The sequence below is a fragment of the Eleutherodactylus coqui genome, chromosome 4 (genome assembly GCF_035609145.1).
Source record: "Eleutherodactylus coqui strain aEleCoq1 chromosome 4, aEleCoq1.hap1, whole genome shotgun sequence".
NCBI lineage: Eukaryota > Metazoa > Chordata > Amphibia > Anura > Eleutherodactylidae > Eleutherodactylus > Eleutherodactylus coqui.
The window spans coordinates 255240983-255256111 of NC_089840.1; the positions used below are offsets into that span (position 1 = coordinate 255240983).

At 43.0% G+C, this 15129-nt stretch overlaps 1 protein-coding gene across 1 annotated transcript in view; it reads right to left on the reverse strand.

Moving 5' to 3' along the window:
* CPN1 (carboxypeptidase N subunit 1) overlaps positions 1 to 14006 on the reverse strand; it is a 41558-nt gene extending 27552 nt beyond the window's left edge. The window contains exons 1-2 of the mRNA XM_066601129.1: positions 13643 to 14006; positions 4629 to 4825 (exon numbers count right to left, since the gene is read on the reverse strand). Coding sequence (XP_066457226.1) covers positions 4629 to 4825; positions 13643 to 13862 — 417 coding nt within the window. The 5' untranslated portion in view covers positions 13863 to 14006. The remainder of the gene's footprint in view (positions 1 to 4628; positions 4826 to 13642) is intronic.
* Positions 14007 to 15129: the final 1123 nt, after the last annotated feature.

Below are 15129 nucleotides of genomic sequence, written 5' to 3' on the forward strand. Positions count from 1 at the left end.
GTAGACGACACAAACAGACAGCTTGTGCGTCATATATATATATATATATATATATCCTGGGTACCCGGTACAGAATGCTGCAATACAAAACGGGACATTTTATGTAAGAAAAGAGGATATCGGAACGTGCGCATAAATACGTGAAAGCACCAATGCTGATTAATGCTGTCTGTATTAGCCATATATTATACTGCTGAGGTAAAATGAAAGCTGCTCTGTGATTGGTTGCTATCTATTATACTGCTGAGGTTAAATGAAAGCTGCTCTGTGATTGGTTGCTGTAGGCAACAGCTTTTAATCCTCAGTGCTGAGATAAAATGAAAGCTACTTATATCTAAAACACAAAATCTGTTTGTTTGTGTTATGCAAATTGGCAGTTCTGGTCCAATTTGAGTAAAATTGTGCATTTTTTGTTGCCAATAGCAACCAATCATAGCTCAGGCTGTGATTGGTTGCTATGGGCAAAAGCTTTTAATCCTCTTAGTGCTGAGGTAAAATAAAAGCTGTGCTGTGATTGGTTGTTATTAGAGATGAGCGAACCTACTCGGCCACGCCCCTTTTTCGCCTGAGTACCGCGATTTTCGAGTACTTCCGTACTCGGGCGAAAAGATTCGGGGGGCGCCGTGGGTGAGTGGGGTGTTGCAGCGGGGAGTGGGGGGGAAAGGGAGAGAGAGCTCCCCCCTGTTCCCCGCTGCTACCCCCGCGCCGCCACGCCTCACCCCGCCCCCCGGCGCCCCCCGAATCTTTTCACCCGAGTACTGAAGTACTCGAAAATCGCGATGCTCGATCGAGTAATTACTCGAAACGAGTACGTTCACTCATCTCTAGTTGTTATATATTATACCGCTGAGGGTACATGAAAGCTGCGCTGTGATTGGTTGCTATATATTATACCGCTGAGGTAACATGAAAGCTGCGCTGTGATTGGTTGCTATATATTATACTGCTGAGGTAACATGAAAGCTGCGCTGTGATTGGTTGTTATATATTATACCGCTGAGGTAACATGAAAGCTGCGCTGTGATTGGTTGCTGTGGGCAACAGTTTTCATTTCTCGGTTGCTCCATGTATTCTGTCTGGGGACATATAATTTTCTGAAGCACTAATTGTCATCATTCAGTATGGCTCTTCTATTGGGAGTTACTTGTTGGAAATAACCAGGAATACTAAATCGAGTCCGTAGAATCCATTGGTGAAAGCAGATTTGGGGGGTGCTGCATTAAAATTCAAGGAAAGGCAAAAATATGCAAATAAAGTGCCGAGACAACAACATTTCAGAATTTTTTTTTAGCCTCTAACCTTCTCCGGGTCGAGATTATACTGTGTGCAAAATGTCATTTCAGCCGGTCGTAGTTTGTGTGTGACGCTCCAACAGACAGACAGATAGACATTGACAAATATATAGAAGATCTATACATATTTATGCTCAGGACAGGTCGGCCCGCCACTTGGAATCCCTGCTGACCAGCTGATTGAAGTTACAATGTCACTCTGGTGAGCACCGCTGTCACTTCAGTCCATACCATGCACAGCGCCATACATTGTCTAGTGGCTGTGCCTGGTATTGTACCTAATCTCATTCAATTGAATGGGACTGAGCTTCCCTAAGGTCATGTGACCAATCCACATGATGTCATATGCCTAAGAAGAGGCCAAGGCACTCACCCAACCACCACGGCCTCTTCAATCAGCTGATCGGTGGGGATTCAGATATTTTGAGGATAGGTCAAAAATAGTTTAGTCCCAGAAAACTGCCTTATTAGAAGTGTACAAGTCTGTACAGTGCTTGTCGATCACAGTAGGGAAGTCACAGAGCTCAGCCATTAGCGAGGGTCTTAGCACCAGACCCTCAATCATCAAAACTTCTGACATATCATGTCAGAAGTTTTCTAAAAAGTTAGTTACACATTAAATGACCCATCATGTCCTCATGTCAGCGGTGTCCTCTGCATTGATTTGCATCCGCAGCCCCACTGACTCCAACAATGTATTATTAGATTCAAGTCCTGGCGCTGTGAAAGGGCCAAATGGGTGGTCCCCAGACCCCACCGCTCACTGTCAATCAAGTCTGACATCACCCGTTGACAATGAGTGGTGGGGACCACCCACTTGACCCATTCACACCACCAGGAGCCAAATCTAAGAAGAGCCGGTACAGGGAACGGGGGTGAGTATAAGCAAAAGAAAGGCATTGCCTGAGTCAGCGGGGCCGTGGCCACTGCTGGCCGGAGGGGATGCTACATGATACAGGGACAGTCTCTTGTTCTATGTCATGCACTGCCCCCTCATGACCTGCAGTAGGCATAACACTTTCCCAAATGCTCTCATCTGCATGTCAGATGATTCCACCAACTATCAGCATGGGAGAAACGCGCTGGGTTGTTTTAATATGGGATCTATGTAGGCCAAGTACGGGAATATTAGGTGACAGCCACCATTGAGTGGGGATGGCCTTTTTGGGGAGACCACCATACACTTATGTGGGGGGACTTGGAGACAGTACGGAGACAGGATATTTATTGCTTTCACCTGTAATATCCTTAAATAAACCACAAGGTCGATGGGGATTTAACCCTTTTCAATCCACTGTCTGACGTCTAAAGACATTTTGATTGAAGGCTGTACAGCTCCAATGTCGGAAAACGTCTGGCAGGGTATTCTTACTGTAGATTACTGGTCGCTCTGTTGTCGGGGGCCTCTCCAGCATGTCCCATACTGCAGTACTGGCTCTAGCCAGCAGATGGCGCCATTCTATAATGGCAGAAAAAGAAAGCCCCTTAGGAATCCCTGAATCCAAAATTGGATTGCAAAAGGTTAATGGCTATTTAAGCCTAATGAGCTTGAGATGTGTTCTTTTCCCCATTTTTTTCCGCAGTATCACACCCCTCCCCTTGCGTATTTGTTTACCTCCCATAGACTTCTATGGGACTTTACTTTTACTACATTAAACTCAGGAAAACAGAGCAGATCCTACTTTTTTCCGTGCATGTGAAATGCCCGCACAAAAAGTGCTTATGAGAACGAACCCATTGAAAACAATGGGTTCTATTCTCTGTGTTTAGCGCTCGCAGATTTTGCCTGCGGAAGCAGGGTTGTGTGAAGAAGCCCTAATACTGAGTCATTCTGCAAATTATTTGCGTATTTTCATTTGTTTTTGGGTTACACCTTTTCTTCTGCTCTATTTATATCCAAAGCTGCACTGCAGATCCTGCTGGGTTTTTTCCAGTTTGTATAATCGCACATTATGCCTCCACATTCTGTACAGGCTAAGGACTCATTCACACGAGCGTATATATGCTCCATATTACACGCGTAATATGGAGTGCTTAATTCCCATTGATTTGCATTGAGGAATTCGGACCTGCATTTTCAGGCACATATTTACGTGCATGAAAAAAATACAGCATGTCCTATTATGGTCTGTATTACAGAACAAAATAGCCTAGTGAAGTCAATGGGAAAGTATAAACACGCATGATACATGCATATTCACTGCATATTTACACATGGAATCAATGGACCTGCTTGTTTTTTCGCACATGTGAAAAAATATTTTAAAAAGTGTGAAAAAAAACATAAGCAAGACCAGATATGCAAGGAATAAGAAAAGTTTTGGTCTGTGAAAACGCTACATATTCATGGACCGAAAACTGCATACGTCTGTGTCAATTAGCCCTAAAGGCAACTACTATAAGTGTCTACAGCAATGCAAGTGCAATGCAGTCTCTCACGGCTGAGTACCACTGCTTGCTCCTCAGCTTGTTGCTCTCACACCCAGTGTCCACCTCCTATAGTTTCCGTCTGAGCACACCAAGCCCAGCACCTCTCTGTTATCCCCAGTCCACCAGACATCCCACCTGATCTCTGTAGCTAATGGGAAATAGTGTGCAAAACTCCATAGAGAAATACAGAAAATGCAGTGATGTATGAGGGCCAGTAGAGGTCACCCTTATATCATTCAAGGGAAGCATCATCTGAGCGCCTTAAGCACCATCAGAAAGAGGAGCAATAGCCTGCAGAGTGATGCTGCTGGAGAGCTTCTTGCACAGGTGCAACAGTCTGCTGAAGAGTAGCCAAAGAGAAGCAGCAGGCTCTGGATTGAGAAAACGAAGATTGCCTGCTGCCTAAAACCACAAAAGAAAGGGAGAGACCTTGCCAGAGCCCCAACCCAGTAGGGTATCAAGACTGCAACAATGATTTCTGTAAATCTTGGTAGATTATCGCATCTGACTCTGGACTATCCTGGGTTGGTTGAAGTGAGCACTCCCATGCAACTTACTGTAAGTGAGGCTGGCCTCAGTAAAACTGCTAGGTGTGTACACTTTAGGGACTTAGCAACCAGTAGGTTTGTGGAATAGTACGGCACTACAGCTCAAAGGATTTCGACTGTTGGCAAACTTTTATTGCTCGCACATATAGTCTGAGAGAGTGATAAACTCCTTGCTTGTTATTACAGCATTACTTATTTTCATTTCTTTGTTCGCAAATAGTTTTGTAACACTTTCTGCTGCATCGTGTCCCAAAGCCGTGTTGTGATACCACCACCCACAACATTTTAACCAGAATTATTCCGTGTTTCATAAAATCCATGGGAAAAAAAGGCAAAAGTCCCATTCTGTGCTAGATACCTGGTCAGCGGCTACTTCATATCCATCCGGGTTCATAGAAGGCATGATATGTATCCTTGTGTTCTGGATTAAGCTGACGATCCTTTGATTTCCATTTCTATACTCCTCACATAGAAATTCGGAAAGCTGAATGAGCAGTTCTCTCCCCAGGATCTCATTTCCATGCATGTTTGCAATATACTTAAATTCCGGCTCCACTAAATAGAAAATGAGAGATATTTTATTTAAGAGATTCAACGACTCTTACAATAGGAGCAACATGATGCTATTATAGCCTGTATTCTGGTTTTCTGCTGTACAAAAGTAACAATTTTGGCACACGCACCAAAATTGTGGCTTTTAGAGCCTTTATGTAGGGCCCTGCCTCTTTTTCAAAAGTGGGTGGGGTCTAGCATTATAGGGTGTGGCTATGGACGGCCCAACACATTTAGTAATAGTACACCAGAAAATAGTGTATGTTATACTAGACGGCTACTTTAGCTCAGAGCTGGTACATGTTTCCATCTGGCGCATGTAGGTGCCACCAGATGAGACAAATGTATTAAGAGTCTTGCACTTCTTGATACATCTGTTACTTGTAGCCGGGCACACAATTTACTTAGACTGTCATCTGAAATCCGGTCAAAGTAAATATTTCCCAATGTGTTATGCCTAACATATGCCACACTAGGTAAAGTGGATTATGGTAGGAAGGAACTGTCAAATTGAGTAAGTGCCTTAATAGAAATTTATATACTGGCATTGGTTCGGGTGATAAAATTGGGACAAATCTTGCAAAATGATTTAGCAAAAATCACCAGAAAACTGATATGTGTTTTCTATGAATGTTAGCACTGCTGCCTTTTAATACTTGGGTCTTAGGTTCAAATCCCATTGAGGATAATATCTGCTTGTACTTTGAAAAATTCTATCCATGTGTTGCCCTTGGTAAGATTTGAACTTATAACTTCAGCACGGCAAAGCAGCAGTGCTAACAACTGACCCACCACATTTACCTGTTCTGCACCAGAGAAAGGGAAGAATAACAAAAGCAAACACAAAGAGAACATGAAAACCCCATCCAGATGTTGCCCTAAGGCCTCGGTCACACGACCGTTTTTTGGTCCGATCTGCAGATCTATAGACCAAATGCATCCCAATGGGATCGGTCACATGGCCGCTTTTTATGCGGATGTGCGATCAATTATAGGACACAACGATTCACAGAACGCGCCTATCTGCGTTCTGTGCATCGCTGTGTTCTATATATGCGCTCAATGGGGCCAGCGGCAGCAGCGCCGACCCCATTGAGAACATATACTATAAAGATCGTTCTCCTCTGCCACAGCTGTAACAGCTGTGGCAGAGAAGAACGATGTTCGCCCATTGAATTCAATGGAGCCGGCAATACAGCCGGCTCCATTGTAAGCAATGGGCTGCCGGCGAGCGCGGGATGAATTTTCGGGAAGGGCTTAAAAATATAAGCCCTTCCCTGAAAAACATCCTAAAATGTGTAAAAATAAAAAAAATATATATACTCACCTTTTCCCTGCAGACGGAGTTCAGCCGCGTCCGTCCGGCAGTTCTCCTGAACTGCTCTGAGTAGTATTCAGCAGGCGGGGATTTAAAATCCCCGCCTACTGAATGGGCTGCCTCTGATTGGTCATAGCCCTCAGCAATCAGAGGCAGCTCTCACTCACCCATTCATCGTTCTCCTTTGCCACAGCTGTGCCGCTGGGCCGTTTCGCCGGAAACGCTGCCAGCTGCAGATTTTTCGGCGAATCATCGGCCCCGGTCACGCGATTTGCGGATGCGCATCCATCATGCGATCCGCAAATCGCGCGAAAAAACGCCCGTCTGACCGAGGCCTTAGTCAGATTTGAACCCTTAACTCAAGCACTGCAAGACAGTAGTGCTAACAACTCAACCACCATGCTTGGTCTTCCTTCTGTGGCGGAGGAGACAGAAACACAAAGAGAACATGCAAAGACCTTGCAGATGGTGTCCTTAGACAGATTTGATCCTAGGACCTCAGCATTGCAGTGTAATAGTGCTAATGTCTAATGACTGAGCCATCATGCTTGCACTTCCTTCTTTTTGTTTTTCCTTCTTCCTCCCCCTCTGTAATGGATAAGAAAAAGAAAAAAAGAAAGTGAAGGAGAAGAAGACTAAGGAGAAGGAGAGGATGGAATAGAAGTATAAGAAGCAGAATAATAAGAAGGAGGCGAAGGAGGAGGAGAAAGGGAAGACTGAGATGAAGGAGAATAAGAAGATCTTTTCCTTTTTCTCTTGCTCCTTCTTCAGAGAAGAATTAACAGGGGGAGGAAGAAGGAAGACACTTGTTGGCTCAGTGGCTAGTAGGAGAAGATGGAGAAGTGTGGCGGCTCAATTGTTATCACCTTTACCTTGCAGTGCCAGAGTTTTAGGTTCACATCTGTCCAAGGACAACATCCGTGTGGTGTTTTCATGTTCTCTGTGTTTAATCTTCCTGTTCTTCTCCTCCTCCTCCTCTGGAGCACATAGGACAGGTGTGGTGGTTCAGTTGTTTGTACTGCTGCTTTGCAGTGCTGGACTTGTAGTTTCAAATCTGACCAAGGGTAACATCAGGATGGAGTTTTTCTATGTCCATGAAGGTGTTATCCGTGATAGGATTTGACCCTAGTACTGCGAGGTAACATGCTAACCACTTAGACACATTCACAGAGAAAACACACATGCACATAATTTAGTGAAGGTGATTTTAATTCCTAATTGAATTCATGATTACTCACATCCCAATTCACAATTATGTTTAGAAAATCAAGTTGGGCATTTCCGATCCAAACATTTCCATAATCACTCAACACTAGCTGTAATCCTGACTTGTGTGCAATGCAGTTGCAAGAAAAAAATTAATGAAAGACCTAGATTTTTGCATTGAATACTAACAAACAAAAAAGGGGGCTGTTTACTTAAAGTATAATTTTCAACAAGTTTTCAAAAAAAAAAAAAAAAAACAGGTTCTCCTTCCGCTCATTTGCTTCGGTTTGCACCCTGTTTCATGTCTGTAAGTTCTGATTTTCCTGTGAAAATAGCTCCTCCCACTGTTACTATGGGAATTTTCCATGTGTTCTTGTTACTAGAGAAGCAATGTACCCAACAACAGAGAGTGGATTGCACAGAAGCTGGAAGGGAGACCCCTAGTGGCAACTACGTCAAACATGATTTACAGAGGTTAAGCAACAACATTTTTACGACTACTGCATTATTTGTTCTGTTTTAAAAATGGCAATTAAATGGAACGGCATTAAACGGAAGCTTTTTGAAAACCTATTGAAATCATTAGAGAGAACAATGGAAATATTTAATTCCTTGGTTGGTGAGCCGAGACTTCTCTGCTGCCCATGGTTTGCTCCAATCCCTGAGCATTCTGTCTGTGAGTGATGTGGATGGTGTCTTCTACATCATCCACAGTCCAGTCCAAATTTGCACCGTGCCACGGACTGGTGCATGAGCAGAAGAGCAAGTAAATTCTGCCCACAACAAGGCTAAAGGATCAGCAAATGAGCTAGCTTGTGGTTTGGCATAGGTTCCTTTAAATTTTTGCCAAATAGCTCTTACACAAGTCACTAACACAGAGGTTCACTTACTTTTTGCCCCTGCGCTGTGGATGATTAGTCAATGTACTCCATAAAAGATATGAAGCGTACAACTGTCTGTTATTAGTAACACTGCAGTATATTTACTTAGAACGGCATGTCACATGCCAGTCTAAGTAACGCCAGTGCCCGGCTGTGAGCGACAAATGTGTTAAGAAGCTCAAGCCTCGTAATACATCAGTTTCATCTGGCAGCCCTGCCATGTTCCAGATAGTGACCTTAACTAGCTTTGAGCTGCAGCAGATTTTTGGCGTGGATTATGATAAATTAGACATGCCCGAAAATTCAGACCCTGCCCATTTAAAAAAAAAAAAAAAAGCGGCAGGGTATGGAGTGCATGTCCAAAAAGCTTCCGCACCAAACTGTAACTTTTGGATGCAAGAAAACTGGTGCCCAGGGTTCTTACATAGTCCTCCTCGTGTTTACCTGTTATGGTGACAAAGATTTTCAGACAGATAATGTTAGGCCCCCTTAGGCTCCTACATGGCCTCTGTACCCCCAATTGTTATAGATAGATAGATAGATAGATAGATAGATAGATAGATAGATAGATAGATAGATAGATAGATATGAGATAGATAAATATAAGATAGATAGATATGAGATAGATAGATATGAGACAGATAAGTAGCCGTTAGGCCACCTTAGGATCCTTTATGGCATCTGCACCCCCAATTGTTCTGATAGATAGATAGATAAGAGATAGATAGATAGAAGATAGATAGACGTTACGCCCCCTTAGGATCCTTCATGGCATCTATACTCCCAATTGTTATGTTCCGATAAATAGATATGAGATAGATTTATAGACGTTAGGCCCCCTTAGGATCCTTCATGGCATCTGTACCCCCAATTGTTATGTTCCGATAGATAGATATGAGATAGATAGATAGATAGATAGATAGATAGATAGAAAGATAGATATGACTTAGATAGATAGATATGAGATAGATAGATAGATAGATAGATAGATAGATATGAGCTGGATAAATGGATATGAGATAGATAGATATGAGTCAGATAGCTAGATATGAGATAGATAGATAGACGTTAGGCCCCCTTAGGATCCCTCATGGCATCTGTACCCCCAATTGTTATGTTACGATAGATAGATAGATAGATATGAGTTAGATAGATAGATATGAAAAAGGTAGATAGATATGAGATATGAGATAGCTAGATAAATATGAGATAGATATGAGATAGATAGATAGAAAGATAGGAGTTAGATAGCTAGATATGAGATAGATAGATAGATAGATAGATAGATAGATAGATAGATAGATAGATAGATAGATTAGATAGACGTTAGGACCCTTCATGGCATGTATACCACCATTTGTTATATTCCGAAAGATAGATAGATAGATAGATAGATAGATAGATAGATAGATAGATATGAGCTGGATAGATAGATATGAGACAGATAGCTAGATAGATAGATAGATAGATAAATTAAAGATAGCTAGATATGAGATAGATAGCTAGATATGAGATAGATAGATAGACAGACGTTAGCCCCCCTTAGGACCCTTCGTGGCATGTATACCCCCAATTGTTATGTTCCGATAGATAGCTAGATATGAGATAGATTGATAGATAGATAGATAGATATGAGCTGGATAGATAGATATGAGTTAGATAGCTAGATATGAGATAGATAGATAGATAGATATGAGATAGATAGATAGATAGATAGATAGATGGATATGGGCTGGATAGATGGATATGAGCTGAATAGATGGATATGAGCTGAATAGATGGGTATGAGATGGATAGATAGATATGAGTTAGATAGCTAGATATGAGATAGATAGATAGATAGATAGATAGATAGATAGATAGATAGATAGATAGATAGATAGATAGATAGACAGACGTTAGCCCCCCTTAGGACCCTTCACGGCATGTATACCCCCAATTGTTATGTTCCGATATAGATAGGTATGAGATAGATAGATAGAGAGATAGATAGATAGATATGAGATAGATAGATATAAGATAGATAGATGGATATGAGATAGATAGCTAGATATGAGATAGATAGATATGAGATAGATAGATAGATAGATATGAGATAGATAGATAGATATGAGATAGATAGATAGATATAAGATAGCTAGATATGAGATAGATAAATAGATAGACGTTAGCCCCCCTTAGGACCCTTTGTGGAATGTATACCCCCAATTAAGCGCTGCGGAATAAGTTGGCGCTATACAAATAAAGATTATTATTATTATTATAATTGTTATGTTCCGATAGATAGTTAGATATGAGATAGATAGATAGATATGAGAGAGATAGATAGATATGAGATAGATAGATAGATATGAGAGAGATAGATAGATATGAGATAGATAGAGAGATATGAGTTAGATAGATAGATGGATATGAGCTGGATAGATAGATATGAGTTAGATAGATAGATTGATATAAGATAGCTAGATATGAGATAGATAGATAGATAGATAGATAGATAGACGTTAGCCCCCCTTAGGACCCTTCGTGGCATCTATACCCCAATTGTTATGTTCCGATAGATAGTTAGATATGAGATAGATAGATAGATAGACGTTAGCCCCCCTTAGGACCCTTCATGACATGTGTACCCCCAATTTTGGAGTACATGCCCAAAAAGCTACAGTTTTGGCTTCCGCGCCAAGCTGTAACTTTTGGATGCCAGAATACTGGCGTCTGGGGTTCTTACATAGCCCTCCTCGTGTTTACCTGTTATGGTGACTTACAACCTGATCACATTTTATTAGTCATCAATGCAGAAATCTGTGTTATTCCAAAAGGTTTACTTACGTTCTCTTTCAACTGTAGCAAACAAATTGATGTGTATATACGCTTGAAATTGTTTATAGTACATATAATACATGGGGCCACATAAACGTAGCAACACACTCTTATGGAAGCTAATAAAAAATCTGCCCTTGGTGCCCATAGCAACCAATCCCAACGCAGCTTTCATTTTACCTCAGCAGTATAAGAAATTAAAGGAGATGTCTCGAGGAAGCAGTTAAATTTTTTTTTTGCCCAGTCCCCCCCATTAAGTACACATTACTAAGCCCCCCTGTAAATGACATTTCTAGCTGGTTCGTACTTACCGTTCCAGCGTTTCAGCAACTTATAAAAGTTTCCTCAAGATGGCCGCCGGCTCTTTCCCCGTCGCTCGCTGCAGCCCGACGTGCGCGCTCCCGAGACGCCGCCAGCTGTGTCTCCATGGCAACCGGACGCATCGCAGCCGCCGACCAGACGCCCACCGCCAGGCAGCAGGTAAGGCGCTAGCCCCCGGCTCCCCAGCGCTAGACCCTCAGCCCAGGTGAAGGCCCCGGAGCCCAGCGCTAGGTTCCGGAGCCCAGCGCTAGTTCCCCCGGCCTAGCGGCAGCCCCCCCATCGCAGCGACAGCCCCCCCCGGCCTAGCGACAGCCCCCCCATCGCAGCGGCAGCCCCCCCCGGCCTAGCGACAGCCCCCCCATCGCAGCGACAGCCCCCCCGGCCTAGCGCTAGTTCCCCCATCACAGCGGCAGCCCCCCCCGGCGCAGCGGCAGCCCCCCCGGCCTAGCGCTAGTTCCCCCATCACAGCGGCAGCCCCCCCCGGCGCAGCGGCAGCCCGGCGCAGCGGCAGCCCCCCCCCGGCGCAGCGACAGCCCCCCCCGGCGCAGCGGCAGCCCCCCCCCCCACAAATCACTTACCTGGGAGGCTTCTCGGGGCTGCTGGGCTGGGCTGGGCTTCTCCGCTGGGCAGCTCCAGTTTCTGCACCTTCCTCTAACCGAGCAGTGACAGCTCGTCTGCGCATGCGCAGAAGAGCTGTAGCGGGGAGCACACTGAAGCGGCTCGTGCTGAATGGAGAAGACCGGACTGCGCAAGCGCGTCTAAAAAAGCAAGCTGCCAGCGAATTTAGACGGAACCATGGAGACGAGGACGCTAGCAACGGAGCAGGTAAGTGGAATAACTTCTGTATGGCTCATATTTAATGCACAATGTACATTACAAAGTGCATTAATATGGCCATACGGAAGTGTATAGACCCACTTGGTTTCGCGAGACCACCCCTTTAAAGCTGTGCTGTGATTCGCCGCTATGGGCAACAAAGATTTTCAGACAGATAATGTTAGGCCCCCTTAGGCTCCAACATGGCCTCTGTACCCCCAATTGTTATGTTCCAATAGATAGATAGATAGATAGATAGATAGATAGATAGATAGATAGATAGATAAATAGATTGGTAGACGTTAGGCCCCCTTAGGATCCTTCATGGCATCTATACTCCCAATTGTTATGTTCAGATAGATAGATATGAGATAGATAGATAGATAAATAGATAGATATTAGATAGATATATATGTGAGATAGATAGATATGAGATAGATAGATAGATATGAGATAGATAAATAGATATAAGATAGATAGTATATGGATAGATAGATAGATAGATAGATAGATAGATAGATAGATAGATATGAGATAGATAGATAGATAGATAGATAGATAGATAGTATATGGATAGATAGATAGATAGATATGAGATAGATAGATAGATAGATAGTATATGGATAGATAGATAGATAGATAGTAGATGATAGATGTGAGATAGATAGATGTGAGATAGATGGATAGATAGATAGATAGATATGAGATAGATGGATAGATAGATAAGGTATGAGATAGATGGATAGATAGATTAGATAGATAGATAGATAGATAGATAGATAGATAGATAGATAGACAGACAGACGTTAGGCCCCCTTATGATTCTTCATGGCATCTGTACCCCCAATTGTTATGTTCTGATAGATAGATAGATAGATAGATAGATAGATAGATAGATAGATAGATAGATAGATATGAGTTAGATAGATAGATATGAGTTAGATAGATAGATATGAGTTTGATAGATAGATAGATATGAGATAGATAGATAGATATGAGATAGATAGATAGATAGATAGATAGATAGATATGAGATAGATAGATAGATATGAGATAGATAGATAGATATGAGATAGATAGATAGATAGATAGATAGATAGATAGATAGATAGATAGATAGATAGATAGATAGATAGATAGATAGATAGATAGATATGGGATAGGTATATTGTGCCCTCTCAGGTTCCAAGGTCCCTGTACCCGCATTGTTACGTTCCTCTAGACATAAACAAGATGTGATAGACAGACAGAAAGACAGATAATTCTATGATTATTTCATTATATGCTTTATTAGAGGCTGATTTCTCCTCGTGATCATGCTGTAATAATGTTATATCACTAGGTATAATACACATTATACAAAACTTACATCTACTTGAATATCATCTTAAAATAAAGTTATATCTCCGCCAACATAAGATAAGTAGTGACAAGACACCGCGGTGCCCTCATACTTACACAGCTCATGGATGCCAGGGTGGTCACTGAACTCAATGACATATAGGTGCCTCCCTTGGTGGCTTCTGCCTATGCTGTAGATCCTGGTGATATAAGGGCAAGCATTGTGAACGTCATACAGCGCCTGGATCAGCTCAGAGTAACGGTGGTAACTGAAGCTGACTGGCACTGCCACCTTACACAGGAGGGCAAGGAGCAGAGCGCACAGCTTGACATTCATTCTTTCAGCTTTTTTCCCTTAAGTTTCCATATAATACGTCCCAGAGCCCTCCTGTTCTGTCCCCCTACAAGTGTCAACTACAACCAGCCTGCTCCAGTTTCATAGAAAAGTGCCAGCCCACCGCAGCCCAGTGGATGAAGTATGTGAGGTGGACGAAGGAGGAAAAAAAAGTTACTTTTGCAGAACTCCTCCCTATACAGCATCCTACAGAGTGACTTACAGCATTTGTTTGAGGAAACCCCCCTTCTCCTTCAACTCTGCCCTCCCTGCAGCCCCCTCCAGGTAAACCACCGCTGACCTCCGCTCATTTATTAACCAGTCTGTAAATGGTTAATTATCTAGCCAGGCCGAATGATTAAGCCAGCACGTATTTTCTGCCAATATGGATTACTTAGTATATCTGATTGTTTGCTACTGTGTCATAATGTGCGCCACATGTTTAGCACATGCGTGTAGGAAATAGTCATATAGTTCGGCTGAAAAAACACATACACTGAATGGCCACTTTATTAGAGACCCCCATCTAGTACAGCGTTGGATCTCCTTTCGCTTTCTGAACCGCAGCAATTCGACATGACATTGGAAGCCGTCTGACCCGTGGCCCGTCCAATGGGCAACAGATACCGTTGGAATAGCAGGAGTTTAAAAAAAATCCGTACTGAGCATGTCCGATGGTGGCTCCGCAGTACAGGAAAGAAGAAGACAGGTACACAGGGTCACCGGCCTCGTTCAGAGCCAACGTTATAGTTAGTTGCACTTCTTGACATCCTCCTCTGACCCCTATCGAAAACAAGTTGCTTCTGTCCACAAGATCCCCTTTTGCTGGATGTTTTTCCTCAATCACACCCATTCTCCATATACTCTCCACCCCGCTGCACGAGGAAACCCCACAAGGTTGGCAGTGAAATTCTGGCTAGTCTAGCACTGATGACCAGGCCTTGTTGGAAGTCACGCCGATTGATGGAATTTCCCATCTAATGTGAATTCACACTGAAACTGATCCAAAAACATTTTGGGATTTATGTTGCGCTCCGTGGTCACGGCTTTAATTGCCATACAGGACAGCGCCAATCATCAGAGGGCCGGGGGCTGCAATAAAGTGGCTGTATAAATATATGCCCAGGAAGCTGAACCAAGTGAGCACCTTCCAGGCTTTTGCACACGGAGTGACTTTACAATAATTTGCTATAGATTTTAGAGTAACATCTGTCTGCGGCGTTCGTGATGGGAAAATAAAAAACGTTATTAAGAGTACATGCATAAGGGC